The following is a 23,085-nucleotide window of genomic DNA, read 5'->3' as shown; positions in this document are numbered from 1 at the left end:
TTTATTCACTTATGACTAGAGGTGCTCATGTGTAACGCCTTGAATAATTTATTTGTCTTTGTGGAATCTGACATAAATGTGAATTTGCTTCAGTGGTTAAGTGTTCTGTGTGTGTGTATGAGGTTTTGGGTTCAAGTCCCACATTTGGAAAATTTTGATTATTTTTTATCCTAGCCTTATTCTTGGTGGGTTGGGTTATAGTTTATCTTTAGTTAACTCATATCAGAATGAGCTTGCTGGTTCGAATGGTAAGAGGGTTTTTGTACTGGAGGTTCTGTGTTCGAATTCTTACGGGAGCGAGGGTATTAATTTTTATTTCGGTTGGCTAATAGAGTTTGAGTGGTCTTAAAATTCTGAGGTAATTGAGGTTGAGTTGTTAGTGGGAAGTTGTGATATTGTTGGGGGTTTACTTTGATTATATTATTATTATTTATTTATTTCTTTTTTTTTCAAATTTCTTCTCTCTATTCCTTAAAATTTCCCTCTAACGTTTTCTTCAAATTTTTTGTGGTTTCTGACGTTTTCCCTCCATTGGTAAATCTTTTGTTTCGTTTTTCTTCTTTGATTCTATTTGTAAATCTGTCGTTCAATCGTGCCATTGGAATTGTCGGGTTCTTTAATTAGCTTGGTGAAGGTTGTGAGGCAAAAAATTTCACTTCAATGGCATGATTCGAGGTCGTGGTTGTTTGTTAGCGATGCTGGTGGTTTCGGGAGTGGTTTCCCTGTAAAAACGTACCAAGTGTGTACCTTAAACACGAAAAATTGAGTTTTGACGAAAGCTAAAAAAATATTCTGTCGACGCCACACGGGCTTGTGACCGACCGTGTGGTTGGCCATGTATGAGACATGACCGTGTGATGGTGAAAGTGGGGCCGTGTCGACCACCTAGGCTATGCCAGATTGGACGTGTGGGTCATACGGGTGTGTGGGTTTTAGGTAAGCTATGTTGGCCATTTCGGCAAGGCCAATCTGAGCGTGTGGGCCTCACGGACGTGTGGGCCCATACAGGTATATGGGCCCATAATTCTAAAATTTTCCTTAGGGTCACACGGGTCGTTTCGATTGACTGTGGGCCTACGGTAGGGTCGGTAAGGGCTAACCAAACCCTATTTTGTGTGCTATGATATTCTGATAGACTAATCTAAGTAGGATACTAAATGTATGTCTGATTGTACTGTTTAAGTATGCAAGTTATTTGTATACAATCATGTTAAGCATATTAAATATGTTATTTTTGTATTTGTATTCTGCATCTGTGTTTGGGTTAGGTTTTGTATATGTGGAGGAAGTGATTTGTATGGCGACACTTCGCTTATTTTCTAGTAGCTTGACTGCATATTATCTGTAATGTGTCGCATCGACACTATATGGTGTGTATGGATGGGTGGGTGTTTTTAAACCCACATGGTGTGATGGATGGTCGGAGATGATGTGTAGAGGATAAGGGTAGGACTCACTATATCTATTCTGTTTATCTGATTTTGATAACTGTATCTGTTATGGACTTAAGTCTGAATCTGTATTTGACTGATCATGAAAATCTGCTTATGGTTCATGTCTATTTCTATTGGGTTACATACTGAGTTTACGAAAACTCACATTTGTTTGTCTGTTCTATTTAGATAATCCACAAACTTAAGCGGATCGGTGCGACGGAGTCTCACCGTGACCAAGAGTTCGTGAACTATTTTAAATAATGGTTCTTATTTAATTTAAAGATTATTTTCTGAGATTTTTGCAATTATTGGACTCTCTGGACTGTTTGATTTTTATTTTTATTTTTGGATGTGTTTTAACTTTTATTGTGATGTATGACTAAAATCACGATTTTACGAAAATAAATTTTTTCTGAAAATATGAACTGGATTTCCAAAATATAACCGTTTCTAAGACTTCTGCTGTAAACTATGTTTTGGAAAATAAATTAATTAAATAATGCTTTCAGTAATAGTTATATAAACGAATATGGGTTTTATCGAAGTAACACTGTTTTCAAAACCTTTCATTGTAACACTCCCGGATTCAGCCAAAACGTCTAGGCCGTGTTTGGGGTGTTACATTTAGTGGTATCAAAACCAGGTTACAAAACTCAAGCTGTGAATTTTGGGTTCCAAAATTGTGTTTAAAAAAGAATTGGTTTTCAAATAATTTGGATCATTTTTGAGTAAGTATGTGGTACACCGAGTCTCTAGCGCCGATCGTGTAAGTATTTCTGAACTTAGATAGAACTTTCTGAAAACACTGTAGTTAACACTTTCTGAAACTATACTGAGTCAGTTAAAGACTGAAACCTCTGAAATACTTGTGAACTTCTGATAAGTTGAGCATAAAATGTTCGTTAATAAACACTGGAACTTATGCATAAAATTTTATAATGTATATAAAATTGAAAAGACGATGAGCACTCGTGGAACTCGTAGTCATGGTATTCGTTGGTACGACGGGTGCCGTATGAGGGCTCGAGCTGAGTCTTCCTCTCTAGGAAGTATGCCAAATTTAGACACGAGTGAGACAACGATTTCACCTCCTACTGAGACTGGGTCTCAAAGTCGCTCGGCTGGGGACGACGCACTGTCCGTAGCCATGTTTAGGGTGTTAAAAAGGGTCGCTGGACTCTATTCTGGGTATGGGGTTCGTGGTTTGGTAACTGAACGACTCCAGTCCAATGGAGCTAAGCTATTTAGGGGTGTCACTAGAGTCACCCCTACTGTGGCCAACTATTGGTTGGAGGCTACTGAGAGGATTATGAACGACATCAACTGTACTCCTGAGTAGAAACTAAAGGGTGCAGTCTCTTTGCTACGCAATGAAACATATCAGTGGTGGTTGTCAGTTGAGGACGGTACTCAATCGGATCGTCTGAAATGAGATTTTTTTAAGACTACTTTCTAGGGGAAGTATGTGGGCGCGAGCTATGTTGATGCTCGTAGGCATAAGTTCATGAATCTCACGCAAGGCGATAAATCTGTGGCCTAGTATGAGATCGAGTTTCTAAGGTTGAGCCGTTACACTCGAGGCATTGTGGCATCTAAGTATGAGAAATACGTCCATTTTGAATATGACTTGAGGGACAGTTTTAGGGTTCTGATTGCACCGTAGAGGGAGCGAGAGTTTACAATTTCTTATGGATAAGGCGAAGATTGTCGAGGAGGTTAAGCGCATGGAGTACTGGAATAGAAGCTGAGAGGGAGACAATAATAAGAGGGATTCGGAGCCCTTTAATTCTATTTAGAGGCTTAAAAAAGGGGCCAGACCTGATGGGCCTATTAGAGTGGGGGTTCCTCTTACTTCTACTGGGAATCAGCCTTGTGGTGACTGTGGTAGGTGCCATTCGGGCAAGTGTTGGAGGAGATTAGGGGTTTGCCTGTAGTGTGGGTCTTTGAAGTACCGGATTAGAGAGTGTCCACATCGTGCTGATCAGATGCAAGCTTTGGGACTGAGTTCTGTACAGCTTCAGAGGGCAGTTCAACATCCACCTAGGGGCCGTAGATCGGCTAGAGGTGGTAATGGTATAGGCCGAGGACAGAGAACATCGGGCAGAGGTTCTAGTTAGATTGAGGCGAGGCAGCCTGCACTAGTTTATACTGGTCAACGCCGAGAGGATAAAGACGCTCCTGATGTGATCATGGGTACGTTTTAATTTTTGATGCTCCATATACTACTTTAATAGACATAGGTTCTAAACATTCCTATGTAGCTAGTACTGTTTTCGAGAACTTAGGGATTTCTATTGAGTGTACTTCTAGTGAAATTACTGTACTTAGCCTGTTGGGGCAGTCTGTTCGAGTAAGTAGACTTTATAGGAATGTATCGTTAGAAGTACAGGGCACTGTGTTTCCGTAAATCTAATGGAGCTACCATTTGGGAAGTTCGACTTGATTCTAGGTATGGACTGGTTAGTTGAGCACCGAGTTAGTTTAGATTGTGCAACTAAGAGGGTTGTTCTAAGGACCAATGATGACAAGAAAGTGGTTGTGATAGGTGAACGTCAAGATTACCTGTCTAATGTGATCTCCACTTTAGTGGCTGAAAAATTGGTTCGGAAAGAGAGTGTGGCGTATTTGGCTTATGTCAGTGTTTCAGTTTTTGGGGACTCTTCCATCAGGGATATCAGAAGAGTGAGAGAATTTTCAGATGTCTTTCTTGAGGAGTTACCGGGTTTACCTCTAAATCGGGAAGTTGAGTTCGACATTGCTCTGGTGTCCATCGCTCCCTACCGAATGGCACCGAAGGAGCTTGCAGAGCTTAAGGCTCAGCTTCAAGAGCTTTTGGATCGTGGCTTCATCTGTCCTAGTGTGTCTCCGTGGGGGCACTGGTTCTATTTGTAAAGAAAAAGGATGGTACCATGAGGATGTGCATTAACTACCGACAGTTGAATAAACTGACTGTGAAGAATAAATATCCACTTTCGAGGATCAGCGATTTGTTTGATCAGTTCCGAGGGGCTGTAGTGTTCTCAAAAATAGATATCTGATCTGGGTATCATCAGCTTAGAGTCAAGGAGGTTTATATTCATAAGACGACATTTAGGACTCATTATGGGCACTACGAGTTCCTATTTATGCCCTTTGGTTTGACGAATGCTCTAACTACATTCACGGATCTGATGAACTGAGTTTTTCAGTTGTATCTAGATTAGTTCATCGTGGTCTTCATCGACGATATTTTGATTTACTCTAAGATTGAGGATGAGCATGATGAGCATATTAGAGTAGTGCTTCAAAAACTTCGAGAGAAACAACTCTACGCTAAGTTAAATAAGTGTGAGTTCTGGTTGCAAGAGGTAACTTTTCTGGGGCACGTGGTTTCTACTGAGGGGATCCGAGTTGATCCTAGAAAGATAGAGGTTGTGCTTGATTGGAAACAACCTAAGAGCATATTTAATATCTGTAGTTTTCTAGGTCTTGCGGGTTATTATTGACGATTTGTTGAGGGGTTCTCTTTGATTGCAGCTCCTTTGACTAAGCTTCTGCGTAAGGGTGTTTCTTTTGTCTAGACTGATGCGTAAAAATCGAGCTTCGAGAAGCTCAAGTCTGTTCTAACTCAAACTCTTATTCTGATACAGCCTGAATCTAATAAAGAGTTTGTAGTGTATAGTGATACGTCGCACGTCGGTTTGGGATGTATACTGATGCAAGATGGTAAGGTTGTGGCTTATACGTCCAGTCAGCTTAAGTCACACGAGGAGAATTATCCGACGCATGATCTCGAGTTAGCTGTTGTGGTATTTGCGTTGAAGATTTAGAGACACTATCTGTATGGTGAGAGATGTATTATCTACACTGACCACAAGAGTTTCAAGTACCTCCTTACTCAGAAGGAGTTAAATCTTAGGCAACACCAATAGATTGAGTTGCTCAATGATTACGATTGAACGATAGAGTATCATCTTGGTAAGGCCAATGTGGTGACTGATACTCTCAGTCATAGAGCGATGCCTGATTTGAGAGTGATGTTTGCTCGTCTTAGTCTATTCGATGATGGAGGGTCTATTAGCCGAGTTACAAGTTAAGTCGACTTGGATTGGGTAGATTCGAGAAAAGTAGTTGGGGGATGAGTCATTGGTTCTGTGGTTTCGTCAGATTGAGAGTGATAATACTTCTAATTTTGGACTGCATAAGGATGGAGTTCTATGTTTCTAAGGTCGGGTTTATGTACCGAATGATTCTGATCTGAGACAATCGATTCTGAAGGAGGCACATAATAGCCCTTATGCTATGCATCTCGGTGGTAATAAAATGTATCGTGATCTTAATGAGTTGTACTGGTAGCCGGGTTTAAAGCGTGAGGTGATAAATTTTGTTACTCAGTGTCTGACGTGCCAGTAGGTTAAGGCTGAGCACCAGTTGCCTTTGGGTTTGCTCCAACCTGTTAAGATTCCCTTATGAAAATAGAAACGAGTGACGATGGACTTTGTTAGTGGGTTGCCCTTGACACCCACTAAAAAGAATTCTGTTTGGGTCATCGTAGATCGATTAACCAAGTTCACCCATTTTATTCCGGTTCGAATGGACTACTCTCTGCAAAAGTTAGCGAAGCTCTATATCTCCAAGATTGTAAGACTGCATGGGGTTTCGATTTCGATAATTTTTTTTAGGGATCCTCGCTTCACTTCTAGATTCTAGAAGAAATTACATAAGGCCCTGAGTTTGAGATTGGACTTCAGTACTGCGTTTCATCCTCAGACCGATGGTCAATATGGGAGGGTGATTCAGATACTGGAGGATATACTTCGGAGTTGTGTGATTGATTTCTGAGGTAGTTGAGAGGATTTTCTGCCATTAGTTGAGTTTGCCTACAATAACAGTTTCTAATCTAGCACCCAGATAACACTTTACGAGGCTTTGTATGGTCGTAAGTGTTGTACTCCGCTATGTTGGACTGAGTTGGGTGAGTAACAAATTTTGGGTCCTGAGTTGGTTTTCAATACTGAAGATAAGGTTAGACTGATTTGAGATCGTCTGAAGACGACTTTTGATAGACAAAAGTCTTGCGTAAACTTGAAAAGGAGAGATATCGAGTGCGCTGTGAGTGACTTCATATTTCTTAAGGTATCTTTGTGGAAAAAAGTTCTGAGGTTCAGTCATAAGAGCAAGTTGAGCCCTAGGTTCATTGGGCTGTATCAGATTTTTAAGCTTGTGGGACCGGTTGCTTATCAGTTAGAGCTACCTCCAGAGTTAGATTGTATCCATTATGTGTTTCATTTCTCGATGTTGAGGCGGTACTGGTCTGATCCATCTCATGTTGTCTCTGTTGAGGAGATCGATGTTAGACCAGATTTAACTTTTGAGGAGGAGTCGGTTCAAATTTTGGAGCGAGATATTAAGGTTCTGAGGAGAAAGTCCATTCCGTTAGTTAAGGTTCTGTGGCAGAATCATGGTACTAAGGAAGCCACGTGGGAATCTGAGGACTTGATGCGTCAGTAATATCCTCATCTGTTAGGATCTGATAAATTTTGAGGTCAAAATTTCTTTTAGAGGGGCAGAGTTGTAACGCCCTAAATAATTTATTTCTGTTTTCGTGAAATCTAACATAAATGTGAATTTGCTTCAGTGGTTAAGTGTTCTCTGTGTGTGTATGAGGTCATGGGTTCAAGTTCCACATTTGGAAAATTTTGGTTATTTTTTATCCTAGCCTTATTCTTGGTGGGTTGGGTTATAGTTTATTTTTAGTTAATTCATATTAGAATGAGTCTACTGGTTCGAGTGGTAAGGGGGTTGTTGTGCTGGAGGTTCTGTGTTCGAATCCTTACGGGAGTGAGGGTGTTAATTTTTGTTTTGGTTGGCTGAGAGAGTTTGAGTGGTCTTGAAATTCTAAGGTAGTTGAAGTTAAGTTGTTAGTAGGAAGTTGTGATATTGTGGGGGGTTTATTTTGATTATATTGTTATTTTTTATTTATTTCTTTTTTTTCAAAATTCTTTTTTCTCTTCTCCAAAATTTCCCTCTCATGTTTTCTTCAATTTTTTTGTGTGGTTTTTGACGTTTTTCCCTTCCTTAGTAAATCTTTTGTTTCATTATTCTTCTTCTTCGATTCTGTTCGTGAATCTGTCGTTCAATCTTACCATTGGAATTGTCCGATTTTTTAATAGGCTTGGTAAAGGTTGTGAGGCGAAAAATTTCACTTCAACGGCTTGATTCGAGGTCGTGGTTGTTTGTTAGCAATGTTGGTGGTCTCGGGAGTGGTTTCGCTGCGAAAACATACTAGGTGTGTACCCTAAACACGAAAAATCGAGTTTTGAGGAAAGCTGAAAAAAATTCTGTCGATGCCACACGGGCTTGTAGCTGACTGTGTGGTTGGCTGTGTGCGAGACACGACCGTATGTTTAACGAAGGCGTGACCGTGTGTGGGACACGATTGTGTGATAGTGAGAGTGAGGTCGTGTGGGCCACACGGGTTAGGCTAGATTGGACTTGTGGGCTACATGGACGTGTGGGCCCATACGGGCAAGACCAATCTGAGTGTGTGGGCCACACGGGCATGTGGGCCCATAATTCTAAAATTTTTGCTATGGTCGCACAGGTCATTCCGATCAATTGTGAGCTTACCGTAGGGTCGATAAGGGCTAACCAAACCCTATTTTTATGTGCTATGATATTCTGATAAACTAATCTAAGTAGGATACTAAATGTATGTCTGACTGTACTGTTTAAGTATGTAAGTTATTTGTATACAAGCATGTTAAGCATGTTAAATTTCTTATTTCTGTATCTATATTTTGTATCTATGTTTGGGGTGGGTCTTGTATATATGGAGGATGTGATCTATATGGCAACACTTCGCCTATTTTTTGGTAGTTTGACTGCATATTATCTATAATATGTCGCATCGACACTATATGGTGTATAGGGATGGGTGGGTGTTTTTAACCCTACTTGGTGTGATGGGATGGTCGGAGATGGTGTGTAGAGGATGGGGGTAGGACTTACTATATCTGTGTTGTTTATCCGATTCTGATAACTGTATCTGTTATGGACTTAAGTCCGAATCTGTATCTGACTGATCATGAAAATTGGTGTATGTTGCATGTCTATTTCTGTTGGGTTACACACTGAGTTTACGAAAACTCACATCTATTTGTCTGTTCTATTCAAGTAATCCACAAACTTTGGCAGTTCAGTAAGACAGAGTCTCACGGTGACCACAAGTTCGTGAACTGTTTTAAATAATGGTTTTTATTTAATTTAAGGAATATTTTCTGAGAGTTTTGTAATTATTGGACTCTCTGGACTGTTTGATTTTTATTTTTGTTTTTGGATGCATTTTAACTTTTATTGTGACGTTTGACTAAAATCACGGTTTTACGAAAACAAAAGTTTTTCTGAAAATACGAACTAGATTTCCAAAATATAACGGGTTCTAAGACTTCTGCTGTAAACTATGTTTTGGCAAATGAGTTAATTAAATAACGCTTTTAGTAATAGTTATATAAACGAATATTGGTTTTATCGAAGCAACACTGTTTTCAAAACCCTTCATTGTAACACTCCTGGATTCGGCTATATCGTCTAGGCCGAGTTTGGGGTGTTACATCATGGGTTGGGCTAGGTAAGGTTCCGGTCGGGCCTAAGCATTATATTAATATACTTTACGCTTGCCCAAGCCCATTTTATTCTCGTCCATATTAATTTTATTTTTTAAAAAATATTTATATTATTTTAATTTAAATACTTTTATATATTTTTTATTTATTGAAATTTTTATATAGTCGTCTTAACATTATTTTAATGTTTACATTAGAGTAGTATTATATATTTAGTATAGGTTTATTTTTAATGTGTTATAAATTACATAATATATAAAGAGATAAATCTCAAAATTATACATGAATTTTGATTAATTTGGTGCAATTATACACGTGAAACTCTAATTGTGGTTCAAATATATACTTGAAACTTTAATTTTGTTTTAATCCTACATATTTAAAGAAATAAATACATCAATTTATTTTTATATTGGATAAATATAATTATTTATTTATGCAATATTAAACATAAAATGATGTTATATAAAAATTGTGTTAATAATTTACAAGAATTAGATCAAATTAAAATTTCATGTATAAAATTACACAAAACCAAAGTTCATGTATACATTTGCACATTAAATCGTAGTTCATGTATAGTTTTGAGATATATCCTATATAAAAATAACATAATATAAAGTATTATAAACTTAAAAATAAGTCAGGCATGGTCGGTCTCGGGCCTTGAATGTTCAAGCCCGAGCCCAACCCATATTTTAAATGAGCCTAATTTTTTACCCAAACCCATTTTTCGAGACTAATATTTTTACCCAAACCCTCCCAAATTTTGGGTGAGCTTCGGGCTTGGGCGGATAGTCTGGCCCATGAATAGGTCTACTTATGAAGTTCATAGCATGTCATACCTTAATCCTGAGTGGATGATGGACTATATATGCGTGACTCGTATACTTTGATGTAAGTAAAAACCTAAGTTCAAATAGATAAGGAACAAAAAGTTGGTGCGTTGGGTATACGACTTCTACAGTATGTAGCATCATTCATAAATAGTGGAATTCATTACCCAACTAACGTGTAAATGATATCCTCTCTTCAGCATTACATGATAGATAAAAAGTAAACGTGGTCACATGTCATTTGTCTTTGTGATAAATGACTTATTTACTATTAAATATCAATTGACTTTTCATGAAGGAATATGTAATGGTTACCATGAGATAAAATAAGATCATATTGGAGGAACAAATTTATCCTAAAGAGATTAAGGATATCCTATAAGGATAACACACTGATGACAATGTCATTGGATAAGCATTTATTGAGTAGCTTTTGCAATGATATGTAATTAGGGAGAGTTCAGTCATGATATTATAGTGGAATGACTTCGTGACTAAATAAGCTTATAATTAATAGGCAAAAAGCTGGAACTTAATTATAAATTTTTTGAGCCTTAATTACAAATGTTCAATCAGTCCCTCCATTAACTGGTTGAAACCAAAAATAAATTGCATTTAGAACCAAATCAACATAAATGAATAAAAATGATGAAGTTAGAGAAATGAGTTGCATTCACAAATTAATGCGTTTTCTCATTGAGTATAGAAATGACTTGAGAATTAATTTAAAGTTTTCGAATTATTATTATATTGTAATTAATTAAATAATTAAATAATCCATATAATATGGAAATTAAATATATTTCCTTATAGATTCTTTTATGGTAAAGTCATCATGACTTTAATGAAATTAGAATTGTGTTGAGAAATTTTTAATTAGAAAATTACTTTAGTTAATTGAATTAATTAAATCAATTAAATAAGTAGTATTTATTTTGAGAATAGAAATAAAATATTAGGTTTGATTAAATTATAAAATGTTGGGTTAAAAGTCCAAGAAGCTCATATAATTGAACTCAATACATGAAAGGTCCCAAGCCTTCACATTACAAGAGAGGGGCAACAACACTTGTGTATTTATATAGGGTGTGCCACCCACCCCTATTCTACTTAGAGAGTGATCGCGCCTTGGTGTGTGTGCATCGGGGCTTAGAAATATGCAATTAAATATGATATTAAGTGCGGTGTCTGCAAGTGTACAAGTCAAATTGTAATATAGTTTATAATTACAGTGAAACACTTTAGAAGGATTCTGAGGATCATACCCAAGGGAAGTTTGCCTAAACTAAATTAGCAGGAAATTCTAACGTGCTAAACTAGGTCTAAATAGCTACCAATATAATCATTTTATTACGGTTAACATTAAAATTAATAGTTTGAGGAAATAAAGGCTAAATTGCATAAAATAATGAAATTCCAAATTAACAATAAAATTAAACAAGCAGAAGGATGATTAACTTCCATGGTTGTGATTAACCTAGATTTAGGAACTTTTACTGATTAATTAAGAACTAACCTAGTTAATACCTTTTGGCCTATAACTAAATTAATTAATCAGCTTAATCCACTTATCTTTTAACTTGATGAATTAAACCGAGCTAGGCTGAACTGGTTCTGAGTAGAATACCCTTTCGATCTCATCTACCTAAATTACTTCCTAGACTCGTCAATTCTAGGATTTATGCATATTCAACCTAATCCAATAATCAATTTGTGAACCATAAGTCTAAGCTAACCACTCCCACTTCGATCAATCTACCTTCCTAGGGTTTTAGTTACTGACTATTCTAAATGCAGATAATCCTTCCTAATTACCATACATTCAAATAAATGTAAAATAAGAGAGAGGGGATAAGAATTGCTTAGGAATTTGAGAATCCAAGAGTTGTAATTTGATGAGCGATCACATTAACCCACAATTGATGATTGATTATCAATTGGAACGAAGTGAAAATAAAATAGAAGAAAGGTATAAAGAAAATTGAAAAGAAATTTGATTAACAATTAAAAAGTACTTGAACAAAAATTGAAAGAAAAATAGAGTATAACTAATCTACTATTAAAAACCTAAAACAATCTCTAAACTACTCTAAAATGAACTCCTTAAACTATTTTTTTGAGCTAATATATATAGTTTTCATGTATTTTGACCTAATTAGGTCGGTTACAAACTGGTTTACAAGTTAATTGAGGTTGTGCAGATGAAAACACCCTTGCAGAATTATTGGGCTCGTCGAGTTGATCTGCCACAATTCGTTTTGGCAATTTAAGCTCTTTTCACTACTTATGGAGCTTGTATTCAAGTGATTTTCTATCTTTTAAGTGCATTTTAAGAATTACTTAGTTTTGAAGTTAAGTTGAATAAAATTGAGCTTTTAGTGTTGTTTTATAACCTTTTAGGCCAATCCAGCCTAAGGAAGAACTGACAAGTCGATTAAGTGTGTAGGAAAACATTTTGGCCAAGAAGTTAGTGGACTGCCATAGATGTCGCAACATCCAATGGGAAAGTCGATCGAATAATCTAGTTATAGGTTGAAAGGTGTTAATTAGGTTAATTGTTAGTTAATTAGTAAAACCTCTGAATCTAAGTTAATCAAGAACACGAAAGTTAGTCGCCTTTTTGTCTACTTGAATTAATTGAGATTTTGGTATTTGGATTTTATGTATTTTTATTTTGTAGTTCATCTCTTTATTATTTTGCCATAATATGATGAGTACATGAGTATCTATGTAGACCTAGGTAGTGTGTTATTCATTGCTAATCATTTAGTTTAAACAAACCTCCTTTGGGTACGATCCTCAGAGTACTTCCAATATTTCGTTATAATGAACTATATTACAATTTGACCTGTACACTTGCAGACACCGCACTTAATCACATATTTCATTGCATGATTCTTAAGCCAAAGGACACGCATGCTGGGGCACGACCAAGTTGTTGGCGTAGTTGTCAAGGAATTTTCTGTGTTAAACTCAAATTTAGTAATAATTATATGCTAATTAGGATAAGTAGGAAAATTGAAATTCATAGATACGATATTTGTTTTATTTATTTGAAATTTATTTTAATTTTATTAACTCAGTTGTGTTTCTTATTTGCTGTGTATGACTCGAAACAGAAGCGATCTGATCGAGTCTGACCCTGAACTAGTACACACGTTAAGACGAGCATGAAGAACTCTTATTCTGAGAGAAGATCCACTAGTGGCTGATCCACCACATGAAAACCCGTTGTACGAGGACTAGCCCGGGCAAATACCACTACCACCACTAGTAGAACCAATTCCACAGATTGTAAAGCCAATGACAGAGCAGAATCACACATTGCATGATTACGCAATGCCGAATTTGGATGTTGTGCAAGGTAGCATCAACAGACAAGCCATGAATGTGAACAATTGTGAGATAAAATCAGCAATTATACAGATGATACAAAGTAACCTACAGTTTTGGGGCTCAATACATGAGGACCTGAATCAACGTTTTAAATGTTTCTTGCCTTTATGCAATACATTTAAATTTAATGGGATCATTGATGACGTTATTCATCTTCGGCTGTTCCTATTCTCATTATGTGATAACGCGTTGACTTGGTTAGATTCGCGAGCTCCAAAATCCATTGGCACATGGGAAGAACTTGGAAATAAATTCATAGGTTGTTAAATTTTCTTAAATTCGACCCAAATCTCTAATTTTCTTTTTAAATAATCATATTTGCCTAATTTTCCTGCCAATTCGTATACAAAATTATATGGTACAAATATTTTTATTTAATTTTAATTGTAAAATATATACTAATATATTATTTTAATAATAAAATTAATTGTGAATAGCGTTAAATTTGATTTTAACCTGAAAATTTTCTTTTGCCAACTCACTTCTCGATTCATAAAATATATATTTTTCATTCAACAACCAAAATAATACAAAAAAGATGGATTTAACTACAAAATTACAAAATATGAGGTAAAATGGCATCAAACACCTAGCAACATCCAAAATTTTTTTTTCACTTTGAGGAAGTTAAATTTATACTACACATGAGCCAAGCAATTGAAGCAAACTATTGTTTACACTCACATCTAACATAAAATTAATTTCTTCAACAAGTGACTTTGGCAATTAAGGAATGCCATAATATCATTGTGAAAATGTGCTGATCACATACAATTGAACTTGATACAAGGGGAATGATCATATACATACATATCTACAAAAATTACAGTTTTATTTACTATCTATAGCAACCCTGACTTGATTATTTGTATACCATAGGACCCAATTATTATTAATATTTTGTTTTTGTTTTTTTTTTTAACATCAAACTTGGAGAAAACCCAGTTTGAAACAGGGGTCCCTGCAAAATTGTAGTAGCTTTATTGTTTAAAACTAATTAAATCCAGGATTGGATAGGATAATTGCATTTGAAAGAGTTGACACCACTAATGTGAGCAAAAATATCTGAGGAATCAACCATGTCTTCCTCTTCTTTCACTACCACCTGCTTAAATCAAAGCAAAAGTTCATTATCAGTACATATATAGACAGAGAGAACTTGGGAATTTTATGAAGAAAAGAAAGAAGACCCTTACTTCATCATCATATTCTTCTTCAGGATTGCTACAAGCTTGCCTATGGGTGTCTCCAAATTCGTCATTTTTTGCAAATCTTCCTCTCACTCGAGGCCTGCTATCGGCTAATGTCTTGCGGCATGCATACTACACACATTTGATTATAAAACATTAGTACTTCAGTCTTTAAATGGTATAAATGTTGATATGAGAGGGAGTGTATAGGGACCTTAATTTTCTTGCTGAAGTTCCTTTCATTCCTTTTCTTCATGTACCTATGGATCTTCTCTTTCCTTTGTTCAACAGACAGTTTACCAACTTTGTTGAAAGTTGAATCTTCCAAACTAGACATCTCTGAAGCTAAAGGAGTAGAGCTGGTTGTTGCCACTCCAACCAGTTGATGATTGTCACTGCTCAGGCCCTTTTCGAAGCAAGTTTACAAATGAATTCAAATGAATAATTTATAGTTGCTTTATTGTACTAAATCGAATGATGAATGTTAAACAAGTACCTACCTGCAAATCTCCTGGTTTGAAAACTCGTTGGACTGTATCAGGGCAAAAGATTCCAGCATTATCACCCTGAAATTCCAAGTCTTGTGGTTGAAGTTCAGAATTCAAAAGAATCCTCTCAGCGAAAACCCCGGAACTATCAGCAATAGTCCCAGCAGGCATGAAACTAGTCATGGGAGGACCAAGAAAGGAGCATGATGGAGATGAAGGGTTTAAAGGCACATAAGAAGGCACCGAAGACAAGCAATCGTCGTCGAAAACAGATGGCAGTGGAGGCCCCAAAAGAGGTCCAACAGTGTCGGTAGTGTACTGTGAGAGCCCCTCAGCTGAAACATCAGGTAATTGCATTTGAGACTGCACTAAAGACAGGTTGAAATGGTCTTGATGTGTCAGAAATGGAGGGACTGAAAAAGATGGAGATTCAGAGAAGTCTATAGAAGCCGAAATGTCATTCCCCATATCGTCTGGTGAATCAAAGATTATAGACAGATTGTTGTTGTTGTTAGCGGCTGGGGTGGCGACTGTGTTGTTGGTGCTTGTGGCGCTGGTGGCGGTGGTCGGATTTGTATTCCGATTGTTGTTTTGGTAGCCATTATTGAGTTGTTCAATGTCTGGTGGTATGTTAAGATTATTGCCATAGGAAGAGTTTTCATCAGTGACCTCAGAGTTTTGCAGGGCGTCAGAGAAAAGATCATTGTCTGAAAAATAAAAATTGGGACCACTGATGGGGCTTGGTATATCCTCCTGTAAGAAAGAACCATGTTTAGATATCAATGAAAAAACACAGCCTTGGATGCTTGAAAGAGATCAACTTGATGGACTTATGAACCTATATAAGATCAATCTCATAAGGAAGATAACTTTATAATGGACATAGTTTCATTTTGTGTATTTATGCTCCACGTGACATGTATCAACTTAAAGCCCACACACACACACACTACCAAGAAACCCATATTTATGTTTTTCCATGTGAAATGTTGTCTTTAGGGTCTTTCACCAAATGTAAGGAAGAAAAAAAGAAAAAGGAGAGAGAATCACAATTTTAAAAGCTTAAACAAGAAGCATGAAAAGTTTCTTATTCCATAGTGATCAAAAGAAAAGTTGGGACAAAAAGGGAGGGGAAAAATTCATGATTAGATTAGGAAGATGATGCTACCCTTAAGAAAATGACACTTTTGAAATGAGAAAAAAAATTATGATTACCCAAAAAGGGGAATTAAATTAGGGTCAGGCAATATATATATATAAACTTTTAATCCATTTTTCTGGAAAAAAATGGTTAAAAATTATTTTTTGATTGCTTATTTGATTCAATTTTGTTTAATAAAGGATAATGGATGAAATGAAGGAAAGCCTAAAACTAACGCAGTGGTATTAATTTGGTCAAATATAAACTTGTAATATTTCACACAAAAGAAGAACTAATGGAAGCTAAAAATAGAAATAAAGTAGGGCCTGAAAATGATTGAACTTAAAATGACATGAAAAGAACAAAATAATAATAATAAAGAAACAAAGGAACGATGATATATATATATATATATATACATCTGTGAAATGTATCCTACGAAAGTATTAGACAAAACTCACGTAAACCTTGTAATAGTAAGAATGATAACCTAGCCATTAACGAAAAGAATCTTGGTTATGATTTTGAATACACATCAAACAAAAGAAATATTATGATTTTCTAAAACATTAATAAAATGCAAAGGAAAAAAAATACATTCAAGAAGAAATGAGAGAATTACAATGGAAAGTTGCTGTTGTTGTTGTTGTTGTGGATGAATCATGTCTTGCAACATGGTTAATTTCAAACCTTTCCTTTTGAATGTGAAAGAAAAAAAATTACACAACTACTGAATTACACCCCCCTAAGCTTAAAATGTAATAAGACTAAGGTAGAAGAACAAGACAAATTCATTTCAAATAAGAAAAAGATAAAAGAGGATGGAAGAAAAGAAACAAGGGAACTTTTTTTCTTTTTTCCCTTTTTTTTCTCAGTTCATGGAGATAGAAAGAAAATTTGTAAAAATTTCCTAGTTATGTTATCGAATTATTGGATTTTGAGAATAGAAAAACGTTTGCTAAGAAAATGGAAGGTTTGGGGTGTCAAAACTTAGTTATATATAGGGAGTTTAGGGAAGTTTTAAATATGGGTTTGTGAAAATCCGAGAGTGAGCACCCTCTTCTGCGTCAACACGACAATTGCGATGAACCAAGGGTTTTTTACTCACTTTCAACGTGGATTATTTCTCACGAACTAAAACAAAACCACACAATCATTCTCATTTTACCCTTTACAACTCCAAAGACAAATAAATAAATAAATAAAAAGAGATTAGAAATGGCTCACAGGCTTCATATCCGACATAAAAGCTCTTAAGAACATCAGAAGAAGCAGCAGCTCCAACTATGAAACCAGATTGAATGCCTTTTTACAGGTTTAACTGAAAGGAAAAGGGCCTATGTTTTAAGCGAAGGTGGGTGGGTGGGGGATATATATGAATAGGAGGGTTCATTATTTAACTCTACTTATCAAAAGGGTCTAGAAAAGAAGTGCTAAATTCTGGAAATTTTTGCTTGTTTAAGGTAAAACTTGTGTTTTCATGCTGTTTTTGGGTCACTTTTCCACCCCCCACTATAGATCCGTGTGGAATAACTTTTCCACATTAAAAAAGTAAATCTAGTTTTAATCTAGCCAAGCTTCCAGGTTAAAATGTTTTTTTTTATATGTGCTTTTATCAAATATCTTTCTTAGCTTGTATGGCTATATTTGTTGGCTATAGACCAGAATCATACATACATTTTAGGGTTAAACATATGAGTTAGGTATCCATGTTTTCATATCCCTCCATGTGCCCAAACCTTCCATGATCTTTGCTCTTGAAGGCCTTTTATGCTTCTTTTTTTCCTCATAATAATAAGTTGGTATTTTCACTTCTTTGAGAGGTTTTTTAGCTGCATGCATTTGGAGCATGGTGAGAACTTTTTCATCAGTCATAATTTTTTATTTTGGCATTCAACTTTAGAACTCTTATATAATAACTCTCACCATGTATCGAATTTATTTGTTGGATTTAATTGAATTATCATTTTATTTATTTGGAAATTGTGTCTTGAAGAAAACAAAAGATTTAATTCATTTTGATCACTTAACCAAACAGAGTTATAATTTGATCATCGAACTATTTGAAAATTTTTATTTAAATCATTGAGCTTTTGAAATCGATGTTATATGCTCCTACCTTAACTAGTGGTCGAAGGTTCGATCCTCGTCCTAGGTAGGGAACAATTTTAAAACTCGTGGCCAGCATCTACCCCTTAATGGGCCTACAGAATGCGGATGATTTGTTACTGGGCTTGATCTAGTAGAGATACCTTAAGAAATAAAATAAAAAATCGATGCTATATGACTTTCTCTATTCACACTACCTGCACCAATTTAAAAGCTCTTCTCTCCCTTCTCTTTTACAGTTTAGTATTTTTTCATGAAACAGTTTTGGACGTCACAAATTTGCAAACCAAAATTCAAACAACTTATTCTTTGATCTTCAACATTGATTGTCAAATCGACTTGGATATAAGGTATGTTCTTTTATTCACCAATGGGTACTAGTCGATCGCACCAGTCGTTGAATTGTCGTGTGGAGCTTGTTGGTAGAACTTTTAAGGAAAAAGCACTTGACAACCCAATAACTTAAATAAAAACTTTTGGTTAGTTTAGAGAATTAAATGAAATCTTTCGAATAATTCAATAGTCGAATTGTAATTTTTTAATTAAATGATCGAAACGAAAAATACTAATGATATAACTTACACTTTACAAAATTGATATGAAAGTTGAATAAAAGATTTTGTCGAGGCAAAACTTAAACTGATACCCCCATTCACAGGAAAAATAAAATCTTTTAACCAGTTAAAAATTATGGGAGTGAAGAAACATTCTTTGCCCTGTTTCTTTTTAAAGATTTGACAAATAAATAAATTAATAATTACTCAAAAGTTTTATTTTGACCCCCTTTAGTTATTGACTAAATATTATATATATATATATCTACAACAATGATTTCAACAGAAATGATAATTAATTATTCAACACCAAGAGGACAAGAAAAAAAAAAACCCTAAAAGTTTACATTAATCAATATTCTTTTCCATCCAATGATTTCTCAACAGCCAAATTGCTGTCCCATCCTTTGCTTCCTTAAAGCACCATTCCCAAATTCTAAAAGATAGATGGATTTGTTCCAAAACTCGTACTCCAATCCAACAGTCTTGTCAGTGTTAGAACTTAGAATCCATTTTTTTAACACAAACACATATATATTGTCTGGTTCATAATCTTATGTGTGGATCAGCTTTCAGTCAAAGTTCTTTAAGCATATATCGGAACTTCAAGACAGACAGATTTTGTTCAACTTTCTGTTTAATTTTGAACAACTGGTTCTGCTCTTGCATTCATTCAACGTTCATGTTTATCAAGATTGCGAACAATGTCAGTAATCCAATCAAGTTGATTAATAAAAAATAAAGTGAATTATTCACTTATAATCTTACATTCCTAAGTAGCTTGTTGATGCAAGGGAATCTGCATTATTTTTCAGACAACTTCCCTTTGTTCATACATACAAACATACATACATACAAAATATGCAAAGGAGACATGACATTGACATGCAATCAAAGATTTACATAAAAAATTTCCAGGGAATAGTATATATTTGGTTTTTTTCTTCACTCGCTGTCCATTGTTAGCAGTCGAAAGTTCAGGGTTGAAAGCAGTATATAAATCAAGATTCTGAATTTCTGATGAGTTGGAATGTCTCACTTTTCTTTAGTGCTAAAAGTGTATACACCGGTTAATACACCTTTCCAATATTCATGTTTGTGTCTATCGAATGCTGTTCCTAATCAAGGTAAAGCTTCAAATTCTTACCTACTCTATAGTCTATACAATATATGTATAGGTTTTTTCCTACAATAAATTGTCTAATTTCCTTATATTTTCTCTAAGAGAATTTCTACCCTACTAACCAATATCTAATACTTATCTTTCATCGGTCATCAAATTAGTTATGAAATTATAAAATTATCTATTCTTTTAAATTATAACTTATATTTATGGTCACCAACTCAATTATAAAATTATAGAAGGGTGGATCAAACATGTGTTCAACTGTATTAAAATATAAGTATGTTACCACTCCTTGAATAAATTCCAAAAGATAATATTTTCAACATAAAAATTGTACTTTTGCCTACATTGTAGGTGTGACAAAATTTAGTATTTATACTATATATAATTTTTTTATTGAGTTTGTGCCACTCATAATAGGTCTCAACTCAATTGTTAAATTATCAAAATATCCTTATTTTAAGGAAGAATTGAATATTAACTTAAGGGTATTTTTTCTTTTCACATAAAATCCAAAAAGAAATGCATGGTTATGATAAGATTTGAACAAGTAAAAGTACCGTATAGGCCCTTTACTAAAAATTAGATTGCATTTTGTCCCCTCTAGTCAAAAAATAGGTAAATTAGTCCTTGCACATTAGATCAAAGAGTAAATTGGTCCTTCTATTTAAAATTTCATCCAATCTACTGTTAAAAATTGGTCCTTGTATGTCAAAACGAGGCACACATGGCACACCATGTGTAACTGTTTGGTTATTCTGTCAACTTCACCAATTTTAACAATAGAAATGAATGAATTTTTTAATAGAAATGACTAGTTTGCTCTTTGAGTTACCATACAGGGACTAATTTGACTGTTTTTTGAATAAAAGGGCAAAATGCAATCTGACTTTTAGTATAGGGGCCTTCATGGTGCTTTTACCGATTTGAACCCAATACACCAAACATACACTCTTTCAACTTTACCATTTCAACCAAAGTAACATTTGATTTTTATGTAAATTCTTAATAAATATATTACATAATAATTTTCACCCATATTGTAGATGTACTATAATCTAATATTATATAAAATCATTAGAAAAATATAATTTATCCATACTTTTGATTGAATTTATCAATATAATTATACTTGTCATGAACATAAAATTTTAAATTGATATTATCATGTTGGTTGGGATTATTGTATTTATTAATATATATATTTAGGGTGAAATCTTCTTACATCAAATAAATAATTAAAAATTTTCAAATATATATTTACGATAATGGAATATAAAAATATTACCCTTGAATTATTAAAATAATAATTATAAAAAATTATAAAATGTATTTTTTTTAATTTTATGTGAAAATAAGCAATTTTATTATACACTCATCATAAGAAAATTTATCATACACAAACAGTAAAGAATAATTTATACTAAGATAATCCTAAAACTATAGGTTCTAGGTACTAATAAAATAATGTCACATCATTAATGACATATAAATATTTTTTTTGGTGAATTACAATAACAGGGCAAAGCCCATGTAACACCCCTTAACCCCATACTGTCGTCGGAATAAGGTTACGAGGTATTACCGAACATATCAAATAATTTATGATTAAATTCACAAATAAATAACATACATATTATAAATTAATTTTTTAGTCCCTTTCATGGACCTTCGAGGCCCAGATTACATATTAGAAGTGAATCGGGACTTGTTCGAGTACTCCGGAAATTTATTTTATTTAAAAAAAATCAATATAACTCATTTATAATTATCTAACCTTCCCTACAATTTAAAACCACAACCAATTTGCAACCAACATAACAGCCTATACATCTCTATACTCAAACATGCCTAGTTATGCCTACAACATTAATTTAACAATTTATCTACTTGATCATTCATAAATAACTTTTAATTGAACTAATAATTTCATTCATTTCCATTTTAGTTTCATGCCACATTTTACCAAATATGTCATATTATTTTATTTCATACTTATAATCCATATTAGACATCATTTTACAACCAAAGTTACAAGACTTAAGTACATAATTTATATAATACCTAAGTGCATGCCACTTTTACCAAAAGAAAGATTACATCACCAAATTGTCTCTGAATCGAGATTGATCTAGATGCTGAACCGAGACCTTTGATTTCTACTGACCTGCGCACGGAAAAAACCGTACGCTGAGTATTTCATACTCAATGGTATTACCATAATTCAAATTATAATAATAATAATGGAATATAATTATCAAGCATATAACTATCCAATTTTTTAAATATCAATTCATTCTTAAACTTTCATTAATTAACAATAACAATATAAATTTTTTTAGCTATTCTTCAATTTCATTCACATATCATACGTCTCAATTTCAATCACTACATGAACATTAAGTTCATGCCTTTAATTTCCAATCTCAATTTCAATACACAATTCAACTTTCTCACATTTTCAATAGTACAATCAATCAAATTCACTTAAATTTTTCCCATTTTGGCTATTCACCCTATTAACAAACCTGGACTTTGACGGATACACGGTTCCAACCCAAACACACCAGTACGGCACATTATGCCTAAAATGGTACTTAGTACCTGATCAGTATACTACACATAAGTGCTTGAAATGACACACGAAGTGCCTGAAATACGACACGTAAAGTGCTTGACCGACAAAGCCGATAAATCCCGTACTCTTCCAAATCCTATGGCATGCCAACTATATCCGACTTAGCCCGACTAGTTAATAGGATATTCCAAATCTCAATTAAATTTTCACTTTCATACCAAATTTAAGATCACTATTCAATTTCAATTTCACATTCAAATCAATATACAATTCAATTATACATAACATTCACCATCCAATCCAATTCCCATTCAACTCAAATATTAATACTTACCTTATACTCATATATTAAATATAAAATTTATATAAAAAATTTAATAAAAAGTAATTTGAATTATAGTAATACAAACCGTAAATCTCCCGTTTTAGTCCTCAATAGCTTTCTCCTTTCTTTTCGATGTCGATGCCTTAGGTTTTTTGTTAGCTACGAAAATAATAATAATTTTTCATTATTAATACAACACCAATTTATATTAAATAATTGAATTTTTTTTCAATTTATACCCTAATTCCAATTTAATCCTAATTAACTCATTTACTTTTCTAACTCAATTCATACTTTATTTC

The 23,085-nt window shown here is 34.3% G+C and overlaps 2 protein-coding genes across 4 annotated transcripts; one reads left to right on the top strand and one right to left on the bottom strand.

Moving 5' to 3' along the window:
* The first annotated feature begins 4,345 nt into the window (after positions 1-4,345).
* Positions 4,346-6,926, top strand: LOC128033974 (uncharacterized). The gene is made up of 4 exons (XM_052622473.1): positions 4,346-4,447; positions 4,640-4,783; positions 5,066-5,224; positions 6,627-6,926. Exons 1-4 carry the CDS (start codon positions 4,346-4,348, stop codon positions 6,924-6,926), a joined length of 705 nt encoding a protein of 234 aa, XP_052478433.1.
* Positions 6,927-13,841: 6,915 nt separating this feature from the next.
* LOC105778564 (uncharacterized) lies at positions 13,842-17,450 on the bottom strand. Of its 3 annotated transcripts, none has more exons than XM_012602287.2 (5): positions 16,714-16,816; positions 14,963-15,703; positions 14,677-14,868; positions 14,469-14,594; positions 13,842-14,380 (listed from the first exon to the last, which is right to left on the bottom strand). In XM_012602287.2, the coding sequence occupies exons 1-5, from the start codon at positions 16,765-16,767 to the stop codon at positions 14,270-14,272; spliced, it is 1,224 nt and encodes a 407-aa protein (XP_012457741.1). In that variant the 5' UTR covers positions 16,768-16,816; the 3' UTR covers positions 13,842-14,269. The 3 variants fall into 3 exon arrangements, with proteins under 3 accessions (XP_012457741.1, XP_012457743.1, XP_012457742.1); XM_012602289.2 differs by lacking the exon at positions 16,714-16,816 and adding an exon at positions 17,319-17,450 and having other exon boundaries at positions 13,843-14,380; XM_012602288.2 differs by having other exon boundaries at positions 13,844-14,377.
* Between the last annotated feature and the right edge of the window lie 5,635 nt (positions 17,451-23,085).

This window comes from Gossypium raimondii, chromosome 10, assembly GCF_025698545.1.
Source record: "Gossypium raimondii isolate GPD5lz chromosome 10, ASM2569854v1, whole genome shotgun sequence".
Taxonomy (NCBI): Eukaryota; Viridiplantae; Streptophyta; class Magnoliopsida; order Malvales; family Malvaceae; genus Gossypium; species Gossypium raimondii.
This window is presented reverse-complemented; position numbering and strand designations above follow the sequence as displayed.